General features: G+C 54.5%; 1 protein-coding gene across 50 annotated transcripts in view; it reads right to left on the bottom strand.

Moving 5' to 3' along the window:
* Positions 1–15,133, bottom strand: part of ANK2 (ankyrin 2) — a 292,783-nt gene that overhangs the window by 87,985 nt on the left and 189,665 nt on the right. For 43 of the 50 annotated variants that reach the window (XM_037029408.1, XM_037029411.1, XM_037029406.1 and 40 more), the window contains 6 exons: positions 11,827–11,925; positions 9,899–9,997; positions 4,488–4,586; positions 3,243–3,428; positions 2,874–2,897; positions 89–187 (listed from right to left, as the gene is read on the bottom strand). In XM_037029408.1, the coding sequence (XP_036885303.1) occupies positions 89–187; positions 2,874–2,897; positions 3,243–3,428; positions 4,488–4,586; positions 9,899–9,997; positions 11,827–11,925 (606 nt within the window). The remainder of the gene's footprint in view (positions 1–88; positions 188–2,873; positions 2,898–3,242; positions 3,429–4,487; positions 4,587–9,898; positions 9,998–11,826; positions 11,926–15,133) is intronic. The other 7 variants (XM_037029417.1, XM_037029401.1, XM_037029404.1 and 4 more) reach the window with 1 other exon arrangement.

Here is a 15,133-nt window from a genome sequence, read left to right as displayed (position 1 = left end):
TCCAGCCCAGATGCAGAGAAGGGAAGGACCCCGCCCCGGCACGCCCCGTCACCTCGGTGCTGTCTACAGCGGGCTGCCGCATGCGTACCCGGGCCGTGAAGTCCACTGCGGCGCCGCGGTTGAGGAGCAGGGTGGCCACGTTGACGTTCCCGTAGTGGGCGGCGATGTGCAGAGGGGTGAAGCCACTCTGCGGGAGGCAAAGAGACACATTGGTCAAGTGTCCCTTCCACAGGCCTAGGTCACAGGGTCGTGGACACAGGCACATGGGGACTCTGTCTCCCTGACATGGTAGCCACACGGCCCAGACAACAGATGCCGCAACGAGACTCACACTCAGTGCCACGAGGGGTAAGTAGCCGGGTCTGTGTACAGGTGAGCGAGGCTCCCACATTTCCTGGCGTTATTTCTCATTACCTTAAAATTTATCGGTTTATGAGGCTTCTACATAAACAAAACCAGGTTTCCTGAGTTGGTGTAGTGTTAGAGAAAAACAGTATGATTGAACAACATAAGGTTTCAGCCATGAGAATAACGTAACTACGAATTAAGATGTTTTCTCCAGAGAAAAACTCAAAATTGATGCTCTTTTAAAAAAGGACTAACAGCAGAGGTTGGCGCCATATCTTTGGAAGACACTGTGAGGTGGGCCAGTCCATCCACGTGGACACACAGGCGCGACATCCACCACCGTCACCGCGGGGCTCAGTCAGACCATGTTGTCAAACGGGAAAACAAAATTAACCAGCACACTTGGCATCGATGTGAGTGTAAAGGTTTAAAAAAATTAGTTGAACCTAATTTTGAATGTTATTTAAACCAAATTTTATCCAAAGTAAAATAAGATGGATACAAAATAAAATAAGATGGCTATAAAATAAAAGAAGCAGGTTAAATCAACTGTATGATCATTAGGAATGGTTACCCTCGGAATATTTAAAAGTAAATCTCAAACTCTTCAATGGAAGGAAAGTATATTTTCTTTCATTTCTTTTTCTGACAAAAAACTAGTAAGAAAGGTTTGCCATTTTCACAACACAAGCCTAGTAATTTCTATCACTAAGGAACGCAAAGCGGGATCATCCTTGCTTTGCAATTCCCTGGCTTTCATCACTCAGTAAAAGACACCCAAGACTGCCCCCAATAGACGGGGCCTCAGTCCTGCAGCCGTGAGGTCATTCTGTCGGGTTCTCCTTCATCTGACACAAACTTTGATGTGTTCAGTGCATACTGCTTTTAAGAAATATTATCTGAATCACAACGCAGCTCCCTCAGCGACAGAAGTCCCTCTGTGCCACCAGCCTCATGGGCTGCAACTGATTTCTGATGGCAGAGATGCCAGACACGAAACAGTAACAGTGACTTTCCACCCCAATCCCACTTTTGGGTCAGGGCATTTTTATTTTGCATCTACTTGATATCAAATATTCATGTCAAAATAGAGAAAGGAATCAGTCTACAATCTGGCTCTTGTTACAGAATGTCAAATGGTTATGCTTTAGGAACTAATTGTGTGTTTTTCATTTTTATTGTCATAGTTCTTGTCACCTGGGTGTGTCCTGAATGTGTGTCTATGATTCAGGTCACAGCACAATTACACAAAAACACAGCACACGCTGGCAAATCTTTTTCAAAATATTCGAGTGGAGGACTGTTACTTTCCCATTTGCAAAAATAAACTAACTCCCTGCCTCCCTGCTGGCCACAGTGGCTGACCTGGCACTGGGAGGGAGCCTGCCAGAGGTGGGGGCTGAGCCCCCTCCCACGGTCCTCCACGGAAGGGCCCCTGTCCAGGGTCCTGAACAAAATACGTGTAACTTGGTACCAACCCACCAAACTGCTGCTTCCAACACAATGCTTAGAGCAAATATTGTTTTCAAAAACGTGTCTCAGTCACCAAAAATCACCTAAACGTTAAAGGTGTTAAAATTGATCACTAAGACACCGATGTGTATGGTTTTGGTCTTGAGCGACTTCACCGAGCGGACGGCCCGCTGTTTCGGAAATCTCCGACCTGAGTGTCAAGCACTGAGACGCAGCCAGAGAAAGGGCACGAGCGACCTAGGCATGTTTACATCTCAGTGGCCACTGTGAACAAACAGGACTCCAGAAATGCACTGCTCTCCGTGACCACGCAGTGTGAATGCTGGGTCCGCCACCCAGCGCCCACGAGCGGTCAGCCTGAGTGAGAGTCGGCCTGCATGAGCAGGCACTTCCCTCGTGTCTGGGTCAGTGTCTGCGACGCCCTTTCAACAGCGCTTGCCGGGCCTCTGGGCAGCAGCCTCCGCCAAGGAGCGGCCCCGGTCACACCCAGGCACACAGGCCCACGCCGAAGGTCTGCGTTGATCAGTGAGGCCTGGGTTGGCTTGTGGAAAACAGATGCCCTGATGACAAGGGCTGTGAGACTCGCACTTTGCTCAGGTGTGGTCACTCGTCGCTGGCCATGCACATGTGGGACAATGTCACCAACATGGGCAGCTGTGAGGGGACAGCTGGAGGAGTCAGGGGGGCAGACAAACCTCCATCGCTGGGCTGTGCTGACCTTGATTCTGAGAGCCCCCGTTACGAGGGGTCACAGCCTGGTGGCACTCGTAAGCGTGTCGTCATTTGGCACGTGCACGCTAAGGGACAGTTTCATTCCAGGCTCCACTCTCATGAGCTACTTCCGTAGTTGCACTGACCTAATAATGCCTCAAATAGGCTACGTTTGAATTATCCATTTTCCTTAATTACAGGGAGAGTTTCCAAGCAAATTTCCTAATAACGGGAGTCCCAATCATTAGCGGGAATTAGTGAGCATTTGTTCTAATCGAACAAAAAACTAAAAAAACAAATCAAGTCAAAGCGAGCGTGTGCTGGGAAAGCAGATACGGTACCTCGGTCGTCCTGTTCACCATCATCTGAAGCGGTTGTGCGGAGAGAAGAGGCAGACGTTACACACCGCAACGCCAGGGGACAGGCCGCCTGCGCGCTGGACCGGCCCACACGCCCGACACACGCGGCAGGGAGGCCCGCAACCCCACGCCACGGGCCCGTCTTTCTAACGCTGCTGTTACTAGTTTTTATCAGAAATGGAATCAACAGGCACATTTCTAAGAAGCTGGCCCTCGTGGAAACAGCATCTACTCATCTTTTTGTGGCCGTGCCTGGCACGGTCCCCTTCCTCCCAAACCTCCCCCGAAGGGGACCCGAGTCTGGGACGCGCAGGGCCCTGCCCTCCCGTCTGGGAGCCGGGCCGGCCTCACCTTGGACTGCACGTCGGCATTGTGGTCGTTCTGCAACAGCAGCGCGGCCGACTTGGTGTCGTCCTTCCTGGCGGCGATGTGCAGGGCCGGCAGCCGCACCTTCCCCTTCGTGTCGTTCTCCAGCAGGACGGCCACGGCCTGGTCGTGTCCTTGCTGCAGGGCCACCGCCAGCGGCGTGAAGCCGTCCTGTGGGAGCAGAAGGGTCTGGGGTTCGGCAAAGCTTGGACGGACAAGCAGCGCAGAAGGACGGCCTATTCTGCAATGGCCGGAGGAGACTGTAACCGGTCGCCTGGGGACCAGGGACAGTCCCCCACACTGGGAGGGTCGTCAATGCCCCGACCCGCCTGGCAGGGCTGCTACAGCTCCCGTAGGGGCTGTTATGTTTAGGCTGTGTTCAGGGTCCCCTACGCCGGGCACCTAAATACTTTTAAATGTTGCTTCTTCTCGCGGGGTCAACCCTTCACCATTAGGGAACAGCCATCTTGGCCTTTTATCTCAGTTTTGCTTTAAAGCCTGTTTTGTCCAACATGGTGCAGCGACCCCGGCTTTCTTTTGGGTCCATTTGCATGAAACCCCTTTTTCCAATCCCGCTGTAGAGCCGCAGTTTTCGGCCTTTCTCCTCTCACGGCACATGAACTACTCACCGACCTGCTGCAGCACACCAAAAATACTTCGTCTGCCGGTCTGACAAGAAAACAGGCACAATGCTGACCCTTCACACTGGGAAGCTACTGCTGTGCTGGCTGCTGTCATTTCTTTATTTGACAACTGAGGGGAAAAGAGGTCTGTGCCCAACTCCATAGTCAGGTATCACGAATTTTAAAAATGCTCCCCGCACGCAGCTGAAAACCGCTGCTGCAGACTTTTGGAAATCATTTTCATCGAGAGCTTCCTATCGTATGTGCACTGCCACAGTAAGAATTTTTAAATAAGGACTGAGTTTTAAATAACCTACTTCTCAGCAGAAGGGAAGTGCAAAGCACCCGGCAAGACAAGAAGTGGCCCAGAGAGAGAACTCTGGCACCAGTGACGCGCTCGGGGCCGGAGGGGAGAACGGCCCCTGGATGGAGCGGGAGAATTCTCAACTGAGAATCCAGGGACGGGACCCCAACTGGAGCACAGCCACCGCCCCAGACTGCGGCAGCCTTGCCGGGGCCTGCGTGGCTGGGACCAGGAAGGACGTCCTGCCGGCCGCACGGGAAGGCCAAGGAGCCTCCGCTCGGGGAAGCAGCTGTCCCTGCTCACCTCGGTGGCGGTGCTCTGGTTGGCGCCATTTTCCAGCAAGTACTTTACGACATCGATGTGGTTCTCCTGCGCAGCCATGTACAGAGGGGTGAAGCCATTCTGAGGACAAGCCACACAAAAGACACATTCAGTCATTCCTTGGTGACACTTGAACCAGGGAGGGGCACATACACGTCAGGAGGGGACACGGCAGTGCAGTGGCACAGCCTAGATCCTGCTCTGCACCAGAGGAGGAAACACGTCTCCAATCCCGTGACACCGGGCACGTGCGGTGAACCAGTTTGCACACGGCACTCCTAAAGGAATGGGAAGTGCTCCCCTCCCTCCCCGTCTTCATCTCCGTGCCAGGGACGAGTCTCTCAGCTCCTAACACTTGTCACACCAGAGATTTTCAGTGTCTTAGCGTCTACGTGGTTTCTGTGATACACAGAAATCTTGCCACATGTGGCGACCGTGTAAAACGGTATTTCCACACCGCCCTCTGCATCCATCAGCCCACGAGCCATTTACACAGACCAGCACTATCGTGGATACACACAGCTTGCCCGCCGGCACTGCGGAGGCACAAATGACTGCTCACCCCACCGCAGGCCAACAGAGGCTGCACGTCCGATTAAAAACCTAAAAATCCGTATTTCAGTGTGTGGGATGCAGTAGCCAGGTTTAAATTTGTTCAATCCTTGCCTGAGGACATGTGTATTGACTAGAGAGAGAGGGGACAGGAGGGAGAGAGACCTCGGTGTGAGAGACCGTCACGGACCCCAACTGGGGATCGAACCCACAGCCTGGGCGTGTGTCCTGACTGGGAGTCACACCCGTGACCGGAGTCTACGGTGACACTCCCACCCACTGAGCCTCTGGGGCCAGGCAAGCCCTTTTCTAGGGGACAGTCAGGTCCAGATTTCGGTCCCTGAGCAGAGCTCCCCGCTAGGTGCGCCCTCCGAGGGGCGGCACCGCAGGGGTTGCTGCCCTGGTCACCACGCGGGTCCCCCGCATGACCTTCCTCCGAACCAGCCTTGGGGGCATCCCAGTTTCCCCAGCTCTGAGGTCAGGATGATTCAAATTACGTCCCTAGATATATTACAAGCGCACAGCTGCAAAGGATGTAAAAACCCAGTGGGTCCTAATTACAGTCACAAAATAGACTATTCTGGGTGCTCTGAGGGGGCACTTAAGGCGAAGGAACACAAGACACGGTTCGACACTTGCCTGGCAGCCAAGAAGGCATCTTGTTCACTAAAACACTGCAGACTCTCAGACGGTGTGCATTTGATGCTTCCTTGCGAGGTTATGATGTGGCGAGCTATCTCCACCACCTTCTTCCCTCCAAAGGTCCCCTTTAAAGGGCCAGCCGCTCCCATCCAGTAACATCACAGTGATTCATGTTCTGAATCTTCCCAGGGAGACTCAGTTTACGGGGTTCGTCACAACTCCGCCATTCGGGCCACTCAGCAGACACCACGGTGGCCATTCACCTGGGGCCGCGGCACCCCCGAGCAGTGCGAGCATCGGGGCTGGACCCGAAGGACGGATGCCCGGCTCACGCTCCTTCGCCGCCTCCACGCCCTGGGCATCAGGGCAGAGCCTCGGTTCCCTGCAAAGCCCTCAGCCGCAGCGGGGTGGTGTGGCCGGCTGGATGGCCGCCATGCAGAGCTCCCTTGGACACAAGGATTCCTCTGGTTTTTACTCCCAGAGGCGAGACGGGGAGGGTGGTGGCGGAGAAGAGAGGAGAGGCTACGCCCTTCCCATTTGTTATTTAACCCTGTCTGCCCAGAGCCGTAAGGAGACGTCTCCCCACGCCACTCAAGCCCGAAGAGACCTAAACGCGGCACTGGGACCAGAGCCGCCAGGAACTCCGAACTCATTCTGAGCCCCCAGCTGCACCAGCCGTGTGCTTGCGCAGCGAGGCAGCCGGTGCAGCTGGTCACCAGGAACGAGGCTGAAAACACGGCATCCCTGCCACCTCTCCCACAGCCCGGTGCCAGCTCCTGGGGGACAGATGTCAGAGAAAACGCACGAGCTCTCCTCCACATTGCAAGTTGCGCACACTGGTGCGCCCCGTGCCTCCGCCTGAACTAATCTTCCTGGGCACAGTGGAGCGCAGCTGGCCCGTTGAACGTCACGAGCACATGCACCAAGAACGTCCCTGCTCACTCAGGTCGGAGTCGGTTTTGCTTGTTTGCAGTTGAGGCGCCCTGACCGAACAGCCAGCCACACTTAAAATAGACCTAATACTGTCAAGCCACCGTATTTTGCGTGTATAATGTGCTTTTGCCCAAATTTTTGAAGGAAAAATAAGGATGCGTATTTTACTTGGGTAGTCTAATTCCATATCTATATAAGCGTTTTTAACTTTTCTTTTTTATGCTTATATGTTAAAAGTGTAAACCTAGAAAACAATAACAATATCTGTATACAAAATAAAACCCAGGAATATGATAATTAGTTTTGTTTCTAAATATTGTTGCTGCGTCACAGCAACAGCTGAAGGGCGTGAGGCCTGGCACGGCGCTCAGCCCCTGTGCAGGCGGCCTTGGTGTCGGCCGAGCCCCTCGGAACGACTTCGGAGGTGGCTGGGCAGTCAGAGCGGGCACTGTGGGGGCCAGGAAGGGAACAGGCCCTAAAATCACCAGTCCCACACGGTGCCCACGGTGCCCCCTGCCCTTGCCGGGGGCCCTCCTCTCTCCCTGGGATGTGGCCGGTGGGTGCGCCCTAGGTCACGTTGGGCAGACTCAGGCTGCGGAGGGAGCAGCATCGGAACCGATCTGTCCTGACGTCATTCCCAGCTGCTCTGTGCGGGACAGCAGGTCTGGTCCGAGGTGGCTGAGGGCGTCCCGCAGTGTGGCCACCAAGAGTTCACAATCTCCTTCAATCCTCACGCTCAGCCCAAGTTCCATGGACTGTAATGAGTCCCACTGCACAGAGAAGTGAGTCCAGGCGCAGATCCGACGAGAGAGCAGGTCCCTGGAGGGCCCAGCGCTGAGTGACACAAACCAGTGAGGGACACAGACGCTCCCGAGACCACGTCCATGAGGAATCCAGAAGCGCACAAACGGTTTGAGTTCCTAGGAACAGAGAGCAGCCCAGCGGTCCCAGGCTGGCGGGGGGCGGGGAGGCTGGCCCAAAAGCACAAACTCCGGCCGTGAGCTGAGTGCGGCTGGGGCTGGGCGCTGCGCTGCGTGACGCAGGCGGGCTGACGGAGCAGCGCTTCCCCCACCCCTCACGGGGAAGAAACGTCGAGAGGCGTGTTCAGCGGCTCAACGTGGGGGGTCCTCGCAAAAGGTGCATGTGTGTCAGATCACTATGCTGTTAACTGTCTCATAATTTTTTGTCAATTATACCTCAACAACGCTGGAGAAAAATCAATTTAAAAGTTATCTATGAATTAAACCGAGAGGGAGAGCCCTCTATAAAGGGCACGGCGTTCTGGCCCCATGGCTGCAGGTCTGAGACTGGCTCGGATGGGGCCGAGTGCGAACAGTGGTGGAAAAATAAAAAAATAAAATAAAGTAACAGCGAGAAGAGGAAGAGAGCACAGCTGAGTCATCAGTTCCCAGGGGCCGCCCTCACCGTTCCTGCCGGGTCGGGGTGCTTCAGTGCACTGTTTCCCCTTGTGTTTTGTCTGTGGGCCCTGCCTGCAGGCAGCACCTGGTTTGGTCTCCCCGAGGGTGGGGTGTCACCGGGGTCCTGGTGGAGGAAGGGGACCGGGCACTGTGGGAGCTGAGGCCCAAGGCCGAGCACAGGGCCACGGTCCGTCACAGCCAGAGGGGCCAGTCCTCCGGGGCAGCTCGGGGGAGAGAACAGGAGGCCTCTGCACAAGCTCCAGGGCTTCACCCTCTTCTCCCACGGGCTGACCTTACTACAAACCCGGCTCCTTCCAGATGCAGTGACACTGGCCCTGGACAGGCTTGGGAAGGGATGCCAACCAACAGGTGGTAAACCGGGATCTAGAGGTGACGGTGTCTGGCCTTCACTCCCCAAGTTTCAGGACAAAACGACAGCTAGCACTTGGCCTTTCCACACTGCCTGTCCCCAGACATGAGCGCAAGGACAGATGCAAGTGTATTAGTCATGATTCAAAACTGAAAAAGTGCTGTGTTTTCTTTCAAATTTAAAAACTACCCTGCTTTTCAGTTATGTGTGTGCATTTACCAGACGAGGAATCTTACTGCCGGGATGCCACTGGAATAGGAGACTGAATTCCGTTCTAAGCACAGTTGGTGTCACTTCTCCGAGCTCCTGGGAGGGTGTAGAACAGGGAGGCTCATACAGATGCTCCCACCAGCACGGTGGTTTGCAGTCCAAAGACAGCGTGTCCTGACACTGAGTTGAATGCAAGGGCGCGCCTTCGTCCTACCCTCAGAGATTCGGAATTAAAATAGTGATTTCCCCAACTTAAAAGAGGGAGAACCTTACTGAGGAAAACACCACATGTGTACAGTTGGAGGGGAAAACCTGAGCACGAAACCTCTTTTTGGGCTCTGTGAGTGTGACTCCACTTCACACACCGTGAGTGTGGACGGAACAGAACGTTCTGCCACGAGTTTTGTGCCCAGAGCCAGGGACGTGCTGCAGCCAGATGGTGGCAGTGCGCACAGTGGGCACGCCGGCCAACTGCGCACGCTTCCTGCTCTGCCCAGCCCGGCTCCCACGACCCACCACCACGGGCAGGCGCCGACCAACAACGGAGAGACTCCAGGAAGCCGCGCCTGAGCCAGGGTTCATTGCTGCAGGTAGTGGGCACATGCACCCCGAAAACCCTGGGTAGAAAATTAAGTGTCGGTGACTCGCGAAGGGTGTTAGTGGTGCTAGTGTGAAAATCTGAAAGCTCCTGCAAGAAACGCCTACACGAGTTTGTGTGAGAGCCGGGCAAGCCTGCTTCTGGGGGGGCATCGCCGGGGGCAGATGAACAAAGGGCACTGGACTCAGAAAAGCAGGCATGCGTCTCCCTGGGACTGTGGCTCCCTGGGGGCTCGCGAAGCCCTCGTGGCCGAGGCACGCGGCCACATAGTGGGGCCCCCACCTCGCAGCACACCTGCCAACGGGACGTTCACCGTCTGAGAGCCTCAGTCTGAAGGAGGGAAAATGCTTTTACACAGACACCGAACTTGCAGGAATAACTGATAGTGCACAGATGTCACCGTCCTTCTGGAAAAAACCCTCTCTTCTCTTCAATGCTCCTGAAGACAAGACAGCAGGCTGAACGCCTGTCAGAGCCTCCCCCATGTCCATGGGGAGACCGAGGCGCACTGTAAAGGGAGAGGTCACAGCACGGGCCAGTAAAATGACGTGGCCAAACAAATAACAGAGGCATGTGCAGTCGTGTCTCCACCCGCCGGCGGGCAGGTGTCCCCAGCCCCTCGGCGCCGCGCTGACCAGGCGGTTCCCACTAGACACAGTGGACCACGTACCTGAGACTGGGCGTTAATGTTGGCTCCTTCCTTGACCAGAACCTTGACGACTTCCGCCTGTCCGGCCAGAGAGGCAATGTGAAGAGCCGTGTTCCCCTTCTGTTAGAAGAAACAAGAGAGAAAACGTTTCTGGTCCCCGATTTCATAGAAATCAGCCTGTACAGGCATGTCCCGCGTGGCTGGTTGTTTCATGTGGATAGAACCTGCCATTCTGTCAAGACAGCAGCTGACCGTGTGGAGGGTCGTTTTATGGCCCAGACGTGGATGTCCCCACTGCAGCTCTGTCCTTTCAGCCCTGTCCTTTCTGCCCCGGCCGGCGCCGCAGGAAGGACAGACTGAGCTCAGACAGCCACTCGGTGCTGCTGTGTGGGCTCAGCTGCCTCACTGAGTGAGGGTCTGTTCGGCATCTAAAATTCGACAACGGTCATCTAGGATTGAAAGGGCATCTGTACTTCAAAATGTCAGTTGAGTTTAGAGGAAAGGAGAAAAGGAAAATGATATCAACACGCAATCCAAGAGGGCTTGGCTTGAGGAATACATTACATTAATATGGGTGACTCGGGGGAAGTAAATAGTGTGATACACGTTCAAAATGATATCTTTGCATGTGTGTTTAACATTTATTTGATGGGCTCAAGAGACTTGTTAATAAAAATGCTTATTCTCTCTTCATGTCCAAAGTAAGGAAGTGATCACACTCAGTGAACTGACATGTTACCTTCTTTGGAACTGACGGAGAGTCTGTTTGTCTCTCAGTTCCCACTGGAACATCTGTGCACGACGCCGGGACCGCGGCCGGTCGGCCTTCGGCTGTTCACGCTGCAGGTCCAGGCTGACTGGCCCCGCCCCTTGTTTACTCCAGTGCCGTGTCCGTCTGTCTGTCTCGGCCAGACCAACCCTCACCCTGCCCGTCACCTGCCCCTCTCACTGCAAGCCCCAGCCATGGAGAACCGCACTCCAGCCGAGGGGCAGCAAGCTCGATTCTGATTGGCTGCTGTGTTCTTCTAAACTAAAACTTCACCTTCTGAAGACAAAGGTTGGCCACTACTAATGGTCTTTTTGAAAGCATCTGCTGTTTCTGAAATGACTCCCCAACGGCAAGGTTCAGACACATTCCAGCAAAAGCAGAATCTACGAGGAAGCAAGTTTTCAGTGTATGTCTCTAAAAATGAGCCTAATTTCTTTACAAACGCATCACAGTGACAAAAATCTCATTTTATCGCAGTCATTCAATCCATGATCCAAAATCTCTTTTCCACCAGCGTACAAAGGGGTCTGTACATCATCTCATCAGGTTCAGTGAGTGCGTTAAAAATACAACACTTGGAAGGATGAAAATCACTTCTTTGTCTTCATTTAGAGGCTTCCTACGTCCCCTTATTTTCCTTAAAAATGAGTCAACCTTAGGAACACAGGTGCTGCTGTCTGNATTTCTTTACAAACACATCACAGTGACAAAAATCTCATTTTATCGCAGTCATTCAATCCATGATCCAAAATCTCTTTTCCACCAGCGTACAAAGGGGTCTGTACATCATCTCATCAGGTTCAGTGAGTGCGTTAAAAATACAACACTTTGAAGGATGAAAATCACTTCTTTGTCTTCATTTAGAGGCTTCCTATGTCCACTTATTTCCCTTAAAAATGAGTCAACCTTAGGAACACAGGTGCTGCTGTCTGTGATCACAGAGAGTTACACTAACACAGACTTCAGGTGAATGGAAGGAAAAAGCCAGAACACAGGAAACTAGGTGGACAGAACTCAGTGTCACGCCTGCTACACGCTACATGACACAACCCACACTCTGCAAAGCTGGGCTGCCAGGGTTCCGGTCCCAGCTCTGCTGCCTGAAGCACCCGGTGTTGTGACAAACCCCGAAATGCGCACGCAGGGCAGAGAGCTGCCGACCGCCCAGGCAGGCGCCTACCTTGGTGGCGGAGTCCACTGCCGAGCCCCTGCCCAGGAGCTCCTGCACCAGCCCCACATGCCCCTCCTTGGCCGCCAGGTGGAGCGCGTTGAGTCCATTCTGCGGGAGAAAAAACAAGGTCTCAGCGTTAAGAGCGAGGCGGGGATGGGGTGGCCCTGAGCACCGGGACAGCCAGAGGTGGACCGGCTCTGGTCTCCCGGGGTCCCTTTCTTTCTGCATCAGCTTGAAGCTATTATGTTCCGAGAGACTGAGTTCCAGGGGTTCTGGTTCAGAGAGGCAGAGGGGTTCGAAGGGAGAGGCAAAGCACACATGCCATAGCTTCTGTCCCCAAAGAGCCCCAGGCGTTTATCGCCAACCCCCTGACAATCGCCTGTTCACCGGCACGTGCCTGTCTGTGGCCATTTTCCAACCTCTGGCTTCTCTACTCTGCAACCTGACGTGTTCGGGGCCTCCCGTCTGTCTGAGGTATGTGAGAAAAGCACCCCTGACTTCCACAACCGTCTTGGTTATGCTCAATGTAAATACCTGGGAGGAGGCAACTGAATACACGAATTCCCAGAAAACCTCAGAAGGAGGGAGGGAGGAGACACATTACACCACAATGAGAGACACAACAAGCGAGGGACACCAGCCACTGGCCGCACCCCTCCCCCTTGGCTCCTGCGCCACCTCAGCCAAGAGAGGTCGAGAGAGGAACTGCAAGCCCAGGAGAGGGACACAGGTCACCGTGAAACTCTACTATGGGTTCACTCTGCCCCTAGCGTGAAAACCACTGGTTGGGAACCACCTGCACAAGAGAGAGGAAAGACCAACCGGAGTGACCGATGGACGGGCAGACAGCCCCCAGGCCCAGTGCCCACTCCAGGGGCCCGTGGGCACCCTCCCCCCCCCGTCGCCCGCAGTGGCGGATCTGAATGCAGAGCAAGTGCTAATTGGAACCGAGGGCTTGTCCGCTCTGTGAAGACCAGGACCCGCAAAGCAAACAGAGCGGCGTCTCAGTCAGACACGGTTCAACTGGTTTCGCCACATCTTCGGCCGCAGTCTCCGCGGGTTTCTGATCCAGGGGCAGGTCATCCATCAGCACTTTCGGAACACGACGAGGAATAAAGAGGAAAGCTGCACCGAGGGTGGGAGGCGCTGACTTTGCTGAGCGTTTATCTTTTGGTGAAAATTCCATCTATACTCGTGCACATGTGCACTTGTGTTTCCTGCGCACACACGTGTGAACACGTGTCTCTGTGTGAAACATGTGGGCATCCCTGGGGGGGAGAGGCGTGCACGTGTGCTCTGGGTCTCGGAAAACACTGAGGCCAGTCAGGTGAGACCCCAGGTGTGGGGCCCCTGCGGACACCTGACATCCCCCCAGGCCAGATGAGTGACAGGGCTGCTCCCCAAATCATTCTGAGAGGAATGGACTTCACGGTGCGACTGTTTCAGTTTTCTGGACTTGATCCCGTTTCAGACGGCTGTTGTGATGCAAATAGGAGTGGAGGCGACGGGGCGGAGAGCTCTTCACTGCGATGACCTAGAGCCCCGGGGGGCCTGCACCTGCACCCCGCTCCGGGAGGATTTTGGAGCCCGGTTCCCGCCCCTTCCTCTAGTGGGTGAAGGCGACTTTCCCAAACCTCCAGCCTGTGAGGTGCCCACTTCTCAGCGGACGGTTTCTCCCTTTCCCACCTCATCCACCCACTTCCATGGCTGGACTGGAGACCTGGTCATTTTCCAAAACGTGACCTCCTTCCCGGACCTCACTGTTCAATGCACCACCTGTCAACCACCACGCACTCTCCCGCACACCCGCTGGCCCACGGGCACGGTCCTCCAGCCTCACCCGGAGCTTGCCCCCCTCCCCCCCCTCCCCCCCGCAGATGTTCCCTGCAATAGCTTCACCTCATTGCCCTCCCCCGGGCAGCATGGCCCTGGCTGGCCTCTCTCTGGCCCAGCCGACCCAGAGTTCTGGTCCCAAGGAACTAACTCCAGGGGACCCAGCCCACAGGTGGCTGCAGGAGAGCATGTATGACAGCGGGTCACACTCCTTGGGGCCCAGCGCCACCTGGGACCACACTGCTACCTGAGCCATTCCTGCCCACTCCCCCAGCCTCCCCCGCCCTCTCCACCTTCACACTCAGCACACGATCTTGACTCTCAGTCCGATGAAAGACAGAAACGATCAGAGCTTCCCCTGCAGCACCCAGCGCAGCGCCCACCACTCCCTGCTCCTCGGCCACCGGCCTTCCCTTCCCAGAACTGGCCGTGCCCCTGGGCTGAGGCTGGGGGCAGGCCCCACACAGAAGCGCCGCGTCATCACAGGGACCGGCACTGGCTCGCGAGTGGTGGAGGCCGGCTCTACTGAGCATTCTGCAGGCACCTGGGGACGTCCATGCTGTTAGGATCCCTGTCTCCTTCCCGCTCCACCCCCAGAAACAGACCCTGGAGATGCTGGCGGCTCGGGGCCACGTGGGCAGAGTGGGAATCCGGATTCCCGCCCCGTGTTTGACGGGACTCCTGGGTGCTCTGTGGCGGAGACACGACTGTGTGAGCGGATGATGAAGTCGCTGCTGGGAAAGGCCTGGGAGCGCAGGGACTTCCTGGATCTTGAAAGCGGGCGCAGGCTGCCTTCTGTCTCTGAGAAAGGAACCACAGGCTCTGATCCATCGCCATGCACCCCAAAACCACCGAAAGTGGGAGGTCATGGCCAAGGATGGGACACGAAAGGACTGCTGACCTTCAGTGTCAAGACTGGGACTGGGCCAGTGAGGGACAATTACTGACACCCCCCCACAGCCCCTGGCAGGGAGCCCCCAAGTGCATCAACACTGACAGTGTCTGCGCCAAGGCAGGATTCGTTGACGCGCAGTCAATTTTTTTATTGAAAAGTTATAAAGTCTATTTTTAAAGTCTGGCTGTTACTTTCTTTGTCACATTATTAGATTATGAACAATCACTAAATAAGAGAAGCATAAGTATATGAGTTTCAGAAACAGAGCACATGCTAAAATGTATTCTCTTTTCTGAATGTAAAAGGATTATGAGACAAGTAATCTACTCCTTTAATCTTTAAAGAAAATAAAATTTAACAGATCTGCAACCATTAGGGAAGGAAAAATGAAAACTTGAGGTTTTTTATTAAGCAATATTTCTTGTGCCAAATTTCTGAATTTTTTCCATAGGCTTTAAGTGATTAGAAACCAAATGGTATTTTTGAATTAAATTTCAAAATTCTCATAGTAGTTATGAGGCTATATTATAAAGAAAGAAATTTTCATCCTAATTTCAGCTGGAGGAATCTTGGCGCACCCACGCAGGC

Source organism: Sturnira hondurensis, unplaced genomic scaffold (assembly GCF_014824575.4).
Source record: "Sturnira hondurensis isolate 20B ecotype Veracruz unplaced genomic scaffold, ASM1482457v3 Scaffold0020288, whole genome shotgun sequence".
Classification (NCBI taxonomy): Eukaryota; Metazoa; Chordata; class Mammalia; order Chiroptera; family Phyllostomidae; genus Sturnira; species Sturnira hondurensis.
Note: the sequence above shows the minus strand (reverse complement) of the source record. Positions and strands in the feature narration are given on the sequence as shown.